Source organism: Calliphora vicina, chromosome 2, assembly GCF_958450345.1.
Source record: "Calliphora vicina chromosome 2, idCalVici1.1, whole genome shotgun sequence".
NCBI lineage: Eukaryota > Metazoa > Arthropoda > Insecta > Diptera > Calliphoridae > Calliphora > Calliphora vicina.
In genome coordinates, this window is record NC_088781.1 from 69,941,377 (window position 1) to 69,952,295 (window position 10,919).

Genomic DNA, 10,919 nt, shown 5'->3' on the forward strand with positions numbered 1-10,919 from the left:
TGGGAGTTATTGCATTATGAAAGAACTCACAACAAAAAATTATAAAATAACTCCCTATGCGTTAGGAGTTGTTTCATAATGAAATAAGTCCTAAGTTGTATGAAAAATTTGTTGGGTGTTATTTCATTTGGGAGTTATTTTACGGTACGAACTTTCATATAGACATAAATCACACGACCTAATTTCATGGTGATCGGTCCATAATTGTGGGAGCTATGACTAATTATGGACCAATCGGTATAAAATTAGGTGACATGTATTCTGTATATATGAAACATATTTGTTTTAAATTTTATTTGAATACAAACATTTTTAAGAAATTTGTACTCATTAAAATTGTTTTCGGAAGTGGGCATTGTATGGGAGCTATGACTAATTATAGACCGATTGTTATAAAATTTGGTGACATGACTTTTTTTAATTGTGAACCAATCGTCACAAAATTTATTAATGAGAGTTCGACTTACATATATAAAACTTATTTGTGCTGAGTTTGGTTTGGATATCTACATAACTAAGATATTTATGAGAGATTATCTATTTTCAGATAGGATAATCGTATGGGGGCTAGGAAATAATATACCGATTCTAAACAAATGCAATAGGCTTCGTCCTTGGGGCACTATACGCTACATCACTATGGTGGTGTAGGGTTTAAATATTTGTAATAGCTCTAAACCGAAAAAATAAAAATCTTTCATAATGGTTATTGAAGACCCAAAAAAAAAATAAAAATCTTTCATAAGGTTTTCAAAGACCGAAAAGTATAAAAATCTATCATAAGGTTATAAAAGACCTAAAAAATAAAAAAAAAAATGATAATGGTTATCAAAGACTAACATTTTTTTGAGTTATTTATAATTGTTATTACAGGACCTATTTTTTTGCAGATAGTTTTTCTATAACCAATTGCTTATATAAAAAAAAATCAGTTATTTCGGGACCCTGCTCTAAATACTTTCACATAGTAACATTTTAGTGTTTTCTCGGGATGTTTGTCGGGAATTTGATCTGGCCAAAATGGGTGCGATGATGAGTGAGGAGGCGATCGACCCCTTTTCTGGTATTTCCCTTGTTAAATGCAAGATGGCTGATCAGCAGAAACTGTATGAGACTGCACAAAACAGGTGGACTAATGAACCTTTCTGTGTTACAGCGAGGTCGACTTGGCCCGTATATAATGCCAACAGGACGAATCTACTTGTAGAATACCGTCGTGAGCAAATAAGGCTAATTGTCTCCTTTATTACAGGACACTGTTTAATCGGGACACATGCTAGAAGATTAGGACTACGGTACTATGATTACTGTAGAAGCTGTAATAATGTGTATCACCTTTTCTGCCAATATCCGGCTCTTACAAACCTGAATGCATCTTCGGAGTAGACGAATCTACTCCTTCATTCGGGAATCTGGCTGGTTTAATTTGGAGGCAACGGAAGTATTGTAAGTCAATTTATTCGAAAAAAATTTTTTTTTTTGGACAATGTTTCTAAAGAACTTTTTATTATTTTAAAATATAGTACCCTCCGAATGGAACATAAAGACCAAATTTTTTTTAGATACCCTTTTTTTTGCAAAATCTATTCCACTCACAGGCGTACAAATATCAAGTACGATGATATGGAATTGTCCATATGTATGTATATCTAAACCACAGCTTTAGATGAATTGTAAGATTGATTAGGAACTTCATTAATTACTGATGTGTATCATTATGTATTGTAACCAATTTAAAATGTACACATACAAGCTATCGTTCAAATTTGAAATATCAAAAGGGAGAAAAGCTTTCAGAGATTTCCTATGCTCCATTATGCACAATAAATTGGTGCGCATGCCTAAGTATATGAAAGTACATATAATAATGTGCAATGTAAATATATCTATTCATATAAACATATGTACTTATGTAGACTTGTAGGTATGGATGTCTACATTTTGCTCTGCAACGATAGATGCCTAATTAAAACAATAATTAAATGTGCAACATGACCTCTGAATGTGGACGTGTCAAGCGGAACCGTTACGCCAAAATGCAACCAAGGATGTGCAACAATTAGCAACACGCAAGGTGGTGGCTGAATTAGTAGCAACAAACAGCTAACCTGCCAAACTACCAAGCAGCGAAACCAACCAATCACTCACTGCAGTCACGACACCAAAAAAGAAAACAACAAATATTCGGATGAAAAATAAATATGTATTCCTAAAGAGATCAAATGCAGCCATAACTGCCACAAATGCAGCCATAACTGCCACAAATGCAATGTTTGTTATTTTAATATTTCTCTTAGCACTTCCTGAATGAGCAATGAGGACAAAAGCATTACAGTACAGCGCATACATCGAATGTAACGAGAATAGAGTTGAGTATGTTTAACAGTTTAAAAATAAAACCAGAGCAGCAGCAAGATTAAAAGTTATAAAAATGAAGTGTTTAATTACATTAAATAAACAAAGATTAGTATAATATAATACACTTAAAAACTTAAACACTACTTACAAATTCGCAGCAATGTAAATTGGCTTCGAATTTAAATGAAATTTATTTTCCATTAGCTTCTTCACTCTTCGCTTCTGCTGCTGCTACGGGCGGCAAATCTTTAACGCCAGTTGAACCAAAACCTCCTTCACCCCGTTGAGTGTCATCCAATTTATCGACTTGCTCCAGATCAGGGTAGAAAATGCGTTCGCATATGAGCTGTGCAATGCGATCACCACGTTTGACATCAAAATCTGTTTCGGAATGATTGAATAGTACAACGCCTAGATTGCCACGGTAATCTTCGTCAATAACTCCAGCGCCCACATCAATAAAGTTCTTAACAGCCAGACCAGAGCGAGGCGCTACTCTACCGTACGAACCGTTCGGCACTTCAATTTGCAAGTCGGTCTTTACTAGCGCTTTGCCACGAGCTGGTACAGTTAGATCATAGGCACTGCGTAAATCGAAACCAGCAGCACGTTCCGACCCACGAACGGGCTCAAAAGCCAGCTCGGTTAGCTTCGCCCAGCGCATTACACATTTTCCATCAACTTTCATTTTCTTTGCAGCCGGTTCTACGATTTCAATTGATTTTTCTTCAGGTTGCATCTAACAAACAAGAAAACATACACTATTAAACCCTTTACATTAACAAACCAGAAAAATTCCTTACATACAACGAGACAATTGCGATTCCAGAAGTAAATCACCGGTAGCGTAAACAAACAAACAAAACTTATTTCGCAATTTTTGGCGGTTGAAGCTTATTTTTGTGCAGCGATGCCAACTTTCATTTAACAAAATCGCAAGCGTCAGCTAAAAAGCGATATAAAAAAAACGCCAACTTACAGATTCCAAAGAATTTATAATCTACTTAAAGGTTCAATTAGTCGTGCCATACCATATCGCCATAGGCGTAAACATAGCCATAAGGTAAGCATTTTTTACAATCCTCGATTTGTGGTGCCATAACCATAAACAGCAGTTTTTGATGTTTCCATTTGTTTATTTTGAATTATGAAAAGAAACAAAAGAAAAATATAAATTAAAACTCACCAAACAATTCAGAAACTATGAAAAATAAAAGTCAAATGAAAAAAATACGTTAATTTATCAATCAGCTGTTTATGGTTATGGCAGAAAACCAAAATTCAGTTGATATCTACGGTTACGGTTATGGCTATGGTGTTATGGCATGTCACCAATAATCAAATACAGTGTTGCCCATAAGCTTGGTTCGAACAGCTGTTTTATATGATTATGGCTATGGTACGTCTAATTGAACCTTAACTTAATAATTTTTTTTCTATCCCTTTCCAACGCCTACACAAATGTGTAGGTAAATTTAAAGTATTTTGTAGAGACATTTACATATTTTTTCGGTTTTAAAACTTTTTCATTTTGTAATGTTTTTGTGCGATTTGAAATTGCTTGGGACGGAAAGGGCTAGGTATAAATCAAGATCAGCGAAACAGCTTGCATTTTTATAATTTCTTTGGTGTTGATAGCTCTCATAATTATAAGCACAAAAACGTTAATATTTTTCCCTGCTCTCTCTTAGTTTAAGAGTTATATGAATTTAAAGTCAATACATATAATAGTACATTTCTCATATATTCGGAAAACAAACTGTTCGTTATGGGTATCATTGAATAGTGCTTCACAATACCTTTAATATGATATATAATATGGTACAGTTTATTAATATTGTGAACCAAAAATTCCTTTTTGAATTTATATGACAGTACTTTAGAAAATTTTGATATACAGAAAAAGTGATTTTAGCGAAGCCGGTGTTCGATACACCCCAGAGTTAAAAGTCCCTTCACCCGGCCGAAGGCCGGCAATACAGAAAATGTGAATATTAACAGAAAAAAAATTATGAAAATATAAACTGTTACGCGGATCTTGATTTGTTCCATTATCTACACTATATTATATATTAGTGTGTTTTAAAGAGGAATTATGTAGTAAAAGTAAAGAAAAATGATATATTTTGCCACAGAACAACTGCCATAAGTAAAAACCAGAACGCAACAGCAACGGTAAGTACAAAAGGTCCTTAAAAAATTACCAGTATTTTTAAAAGAGGAATTATGTAGTAAAAGTAAAGAAAAATTATATATTTTGCCACAGAACAACTGCCATAAGTAAAAACCAGAACGCAACAGCAACGGTAAGTACAAAAGGTCCTTAAAAAATTACCAGTTAATTGCTAAAATTTATAAACATTCTAGCGATTTTTAAGATTTTGATAAAAAAAAAGTTACCATTACTTTTAAAGATTGCCACTAGAGTTTATAGCAAGGCGTATTAATCAGGTGAGAGCGTCTCGGCAACAAATACAACAAAGACAATATTTGTTATTTGTCAAGAGATTGAAAATGTCAAAAAATATAAAAAACAAACAATTAAAAAATAAATAAATTACAAGTTTTTATATGAAAAATATTAAAAACAAACAAATAAAAAATCAATTATTTGTAGTTTGTAGCACTGTTTTTTTTTTGAAGATTTAATATTAAAAACGGCCAGCGGGGATAGAAAGCTAGGTGAATACACCTTGGTTTATAGTTTAAAGAAATAGTCGACTTTTCGACACTTTTGGTTTGTTAAAGGTCGACTCAAAGTATATTTATACAAGTACATGCAAGTGATCAGCTGTTTATTTCATTTTCCTTTGTAAATACTTGTGAGATTGTCAAAATTTTTTACTTTGTTGTTTTTCTTTCTATATTTTTCAAAAGTTTTTGGCAATCTCACCAGTTTTTACACAAACAAAATGAATGTTTTTTTTTTATTGCTGATTTGTTGTAGAGTTGCATGTACTTGTATAAATATACTTTGGGTCGACTTTTAGATATTCGACTTTCGATTTTTTTCGACTATTTTCGCATTTTGTCAACTTTTTACCATTTCTTGTAAAATGTACATATTTTCTGCATTTATTGTATTGTTTAGCAATAAAAATTAAATATATCTAGGCGATAATGTATTAAATAATATTATCACTTATGTTTCTAATAATTAGATTTAAATTTATAAAATAGTAAACAAATCAAACACTTTCCTAAAAGTTTCTGCAATTCAAGTATATGGAAAATGTTGGAAGAATTTTGTGTAGAAAAGGCTTTATTTTATAAATATTATTTATTATTTAGAAAAAATGCAAAGGTATTATTATATTTTTGTTATTGTGTGCATATTAAGTTTTAGTATACGTTGCAATTAATTTTTTTTAACAATTCGACTTTTATCGACTTTATTCGTCTATTCGAATTTTGAGATGACTTAATCGATTGTTCGAATTTTTTCCGCCACTATAGTCGATTTCGACAAACAAAACTTATTAATTGTAAAAATAACTCAAATTCTTTGTAAAGAAACCTTGAAAATAAAATTTTTAATATACACATGCTGTTCGCATTTTTTTTAGTAATAGGAATTGTAAAAATTATCTTCAATAACATTTCACATTTTTTAAATCAGACAATACTGTTGGAAAATAAAAAAGGGGGAATTCCAATAGTAGAAAGTAAAGCAGCAAAGAGTGCTTTGATTTTTTAGTTTAATTTGCCTTACTTCTTTTCTAATGCACTCACACTTTTAAGAATTGAAACATTTAATTTCCCATTCAAGTTTGTGTTTCAAGATAAAAAAGTAAAAAAGATTATTAATAACCAGGGAAAGGATTTATATGCAAATGCATGTTTGTAGTCAGCAACTCAAAATCACTTTTGACAATTTATCTTTACGAATCGAAGAATTTGCAACAAAATGGCATCGATTTGTTGTTGCATATTTTGTTATAAATGCATATTTTTCTTTTAAATGCTTATATTTAGCATATTTTTCCATTTTATTGCACATTTAATTTTCTTTTGGATATTTTTTTATAGCAGCAAATAGTCTAAGGGTATTTTATTCAAAACTTATTCATGTAGCATGTTTAGCACATGGTTTACATCGAGTAGCCGAATAAATTAGATCTTAATTTGAAGATATAGATTTATTAATTTCGAATGGAGAAAAGTGTTTTTAAAAGCACCATCTCGTGTTGCTAACTTTAAAGAAAAGTATCCAGTACAATTACGTACACATTTCGATTCTTTTGAATTAATTTGCAAAAGTATTTAGTTAGTAGCAAAAATTTTACAAAAACTGAAAAATTTGCATTCTTTTTCCGAATTTTGTCGATAATACAGTTTTTGGGTAATTTTGACAAAAAGGAGATACAGGGTTAATCTCCAACAAATTATTTTTTAACGTAATTTTCATTAATATAATAAATCTACATATTTCTGGAAAGCAATGCAAAAAATTAACGAATTTATTTTATATAAATAGTAAAATTTTGCATATATCTGAACTTTGACCTCGATGCGCGTCCCGAAATCGTTTTCCGATTTGGCTCAAATTTTTATCACATAACTTTTAGGCCTAGTGTCACAATATTCCACCTGACACTCTTGGAAATCTAAAAAAAATCGGCTATCACCCTTATGTACATATATATTGAAACTGTGACCTGAAATTTATATTTTTCTTGTATTAATAAATATATTTCAAATAAAAAACTTGTTTTTATTGCATATTTTTGTAATTTTTAGTGCATTATTTCTCTCTTTATAGTACATATTATAAGCGCATATTTTTAATTTTTTAGTGCATTAAAATCTTAACAAGGTAATAACCAATATTTTAATTAAATTGAAAAATAAGTAATTTGTAGTCAATTAAAAAGTCATGCAGAGATGACCAATTGAATACAGCCTATGACATGCCTATGATTTGTGAGTGCGATTTGTGAGTGTTCGACTTGTTAATGGGGCAAAATCACAAGTAATTGAAAATTTTCAATCCCAAATCAGGCAAACAAATCATTCCGTGTGTGGCCAGCTTTAACCAACTTTGTGGTTCCAATTAAAAATAATGTACCTTAAAGTTTACTGACAGTTTTCATAAAAAAATTATTTTAACCGGCAGTACCAAGGCGTATTTAACAAGGGACAGCAGTGTCAAATTGAAATAAATACAGGCGAATTCAGTAATATTTTTTATATGTGTATATTGACATTAACGCGTGCTATTTCTATAATCAGCTGTGCTCCAGATGACACCTTATTAAATGTACCTTGGTTTGGTTCTAGTGGCTGTCAGAGACTGGTTTTATATTTCGATATTGCTTTTTAAAAGAATACTTGGTTTTTACAGACATAACTTAAACCACCACTATTCAAATTTATAACTATTTGATGTTATAAATGTTTAAAAGTTTTCATTTCCTTTTTCTGCTTAGACCAATTGTTTTTGTTTTTGTGGAACTGCCACCACCTTATATCAATTCATGTTGAAATGAATGCAACCAAGGCGTATTTAACAAGGTGACAGCAGTGGCGAATTGAAATAAATACAGGCGAATTCACTTATTTTTTATATATAGAGTTTGACATACGGGCGTACGGGCAGATATTTTTTATATATGTAGTTTGACATTTGTGCGTACTATTTCTATAATCAGCTGTGCTGCCGATGGCACCTTATTAAATGCACCTTGAATGCAACTCTATATGCAAGGCGAATTTATACAAGGTGGAGTCCAAGGTGCATTTAATAAGGTGCCATCGACAGCACAGCTGATTATAGAAATAGCACGCACAAATGTCAAACTACATATATACAAAATATCCGCCCGTACGCCCGTATGTCAAACTCTATATATAAAAAACAAGTGAATTCGCCTGTATTTATTTCAATTCGCCACTGCTGTCACCTTGTTAAATACGCCTTGGTGGATTCAGTCAAACAGCTGATAATTTTTTTTTTTCGCTTTTTGGTTCTAACAACTGTCAAAGCTTGTTTTTATTTTTAATTATCTACATATTCTAAGCTTATTAACAAAATATTTATTGTTTACATAAATAAATAAAGCCCTTACTATTCAATTATCTACACTATATTAAGTTTAAATACTTATTTGTTAAATTTTTCATTTTGGTTTTTTGACATTTGTTAAGACCAATCGTTGTTTTTGTAGAACTGACACCACCTTGTAAGAATTCGCCTTGTCTATATGTATATTTTCACTATTGTGAATTATTCATGTTTATTTGACATTTCAAGCACAAAGTATACAGAGGCGTCAAATCTGACATTTAAAAAACACTGAAATCAGCTTTTTTTGAAATTGTTTCGATAGAAAGAGAAAACAAATTTGCGGTTTAATACAGATAGTGCGTTAAAACAAACAACTATATAAATAAGCACAAAACCAAACCAATTGAAATTGTTTCGAGCCAAAGAGACAAATATATTTTTTTTGCCGTGTCGCCTCTGTATACTTTGTGATTTCAAGGCCATTTCAGTAGAAGAATAAAAACAGATATTTGTTTATACTCCGGTAGCAATTGTTTTTATAATTGTATAAAATAATTTTAAAGTACAGAATTCTTTATATTTATTTTTAATCAATTAATAGTCTGCTATGGATTTTAGTGATTTCTTAGTGCGTAAGGTATGTATCTAGATATATCCTGTGTCTGTTGATTTGGTTTAAAATTTCAATAATTTTTTTTTCGTTAGTGTCCTCCGACTGTAATGTATATTCCAAATTTTATAACATCTGAGGAAGAGCAGCGTATACTTTCTCATATAGAGAGAACACCTAAACCTAAATGGACTCAATTGCTGAATCGTCGTCTCGTTAATTATGGGGGAATACCACACCCAAACGGAATGCTTGCCGAAGAAATTCCCGAGTGGTTACAGACATACGTTGATAAAATCAATAATCTTAGTATTTTCGAAACGCAAAAAGCTAATCATGTTTTGGTAAATGAATATCGACCAGGTCAGGGTATAATGCCACATACTGATGGTCCACTATTTTATCCCACCATATCTACTATTTCTTGCGGATCTCATACGGTTCTAGAATTTACTAAAAGAGAGACATCATCCGAAGACTCGGAAATGGAACCACATGAAAGTGACGAGAATACAGAAACATCCTCAAAGCGGGAGGTATTGTTTAAACTGATACTGGAGCCACGTAGTCTATTGATATTAAAGGACACTCTTTACAACAAGTATTTGCATTCGATTAGTGAAATAGATAAAGATGTTCTTTGTGATCGCATTTTTAACTATGAAAACTGTGAGAGCTCCTATAAAATGGGCGATTGTTTAAAAAGGGGAACTCGCATTTCTCTCACCATACGTAATGTACCTAAAACCACAAAAATGAAGTTGAAGTTTTATTAATTTATATTTCAATTAAATTTAAAAAATCTATATCACTAGCAATTAAGTGCGTCAACCTATCTGTGTTAGCAAAAGTCTTCTTTTATCTACCACTCTCGCATACTATTTGCTTGCTCAATTGCTAATCATTTTATACTTCCTCGTACTTCAACCTCCTCTTATAAAAGTATGAATTTGAATTTAATTCAATTACTTAAATTTTATTTGTTTTTCCTTTTAATTAATGCATTTATTGTATCACTCTTTTACTCTAAAATGGATATGCAATTATATTTTTTTAATTTAATTTGCATCATTATGAGCGTATTGACCACCGTAACGTACCTTTTTGTAATGTTAAGAATTAATAAGACATAAGAAAAATTGTTGTAAAATAAAAATTAGTTTTTTGAATTTATTTATTTGTATGTATGAAACTTGGATGTTTTACTGATGGTCCACTATTTTATCCCACCATATCTACTATTTCTTGCGGATCTCATACGGTTCTAGAATTTACTAAAAGAGAGACATCATCCGAAGGCTCGGAAATGGAACCACATGAAAGTGACGAGAATACAGAAACATCCTCAAAGCGGGAGGTATTGTTTAAACTGATACTGGAGCCACGTAGTCTATTGATATTAAAGGACACTCTTTACAACAAGTATTTGCATTCGATTAGTGAAATAGATAAAGATGTTCTTTGTGATCGCATTTTTAACTATGAAAACTGTGAGAGCTCCTATAAAATGGGCGATTGTTTAAAAAGGGGAACTCGCATTTCTCTCACCATACGTAATGTACCTAAAACCACAAAAATGAAGTTGAAGTTTTATTAATTTATATTTCAATTAAATTTAAAAAATCTATATCACTAGCAATTAAGTGCGTCAACCTATCTGTGTTAGCAAAAGTCTTCTTTTATCTACCACTCTCGCATACTATTTGCTTGCTCAATTGCTAATCATTTTATACTAAAAAAAATCAAACTTATATATTTCTTTCTATAATTAAAATATTTAGCTTAATAGATGAAAATGCGTGCTGTATACTAAATTTTGACTCTGACTGTATATTAGAGTGTCCCTTAGAATTAAATGTTTGAAATGTTGAAACGATACCAGCTGAATACTTTTGCAATGACCTAAAATACTACCAACATTTTTTTAGCTTGTTCTAAGAAGGC

The 10,919-nt window shown here is 31.2% G+C and overlaps 2 protein-coding genes across 3 annotated transcripts; one reads left to right on the forward strand and one right to left on the reverse strand.

Annotated features, from left to right (window-relative positions):
* Positions 1-2,416: 2,416 nt before the first annotated feature.
* On the reverse strand, positions 2,417-3,283 carry dUTPase (Deoxyuridine triphosphatase). 2 transcript variants are annotated; one of them, XM_065499786.1, is made up of 2 exons: positions 3,162-3,283; positions 2,417-3,097 (listed from the first exon to the last, which is right to left on the reverse strand). In XM_065499786.1, exon 2 carries the CDS (start codon positions 3,095-3,097, stop codon positions 2,549-2,551), a length of 549 nt encoding a protein of 182 aa, XP_065355858.1. In that variant the 5' UTR covers positions 3,162-3,283; the 3' UTR covers positions 2,417-2,548. The 2 variants fall into 2 exon arrangements, with proteins under 2 accessions (XP_065355858.1, XP_065355859.1); XM_065499787.1 differs by having other exon boundaries at positions 3,166-3,275.
* Positions 3,284-8,848: 5,565 nt separating this feature from the next.
* Positions 8,849-10,131, forward strand: LOC135950329 (alpha-ketoglutarate-dependent dioxygenase alkB homolog 6). The gene is made up of 2 exons (XM_065499872.1): positions 8,849-9,002; positions 9,071-10,131. The coding sequence occupies exons 1-2, from the start codon at positions 8,973-8,975 to the stop codon at positions 9,749-9,751; spliced, it is 711 nt and encodes a 236-aa protein (XP_065355944.1). The 5' UTR covers positions 8,849-8,972; the 3' UTR covers positions 9,752-10,131.
* The last annotated feature ends 788 nt before the right edge of the window (positions 10,132-10,919 follow it).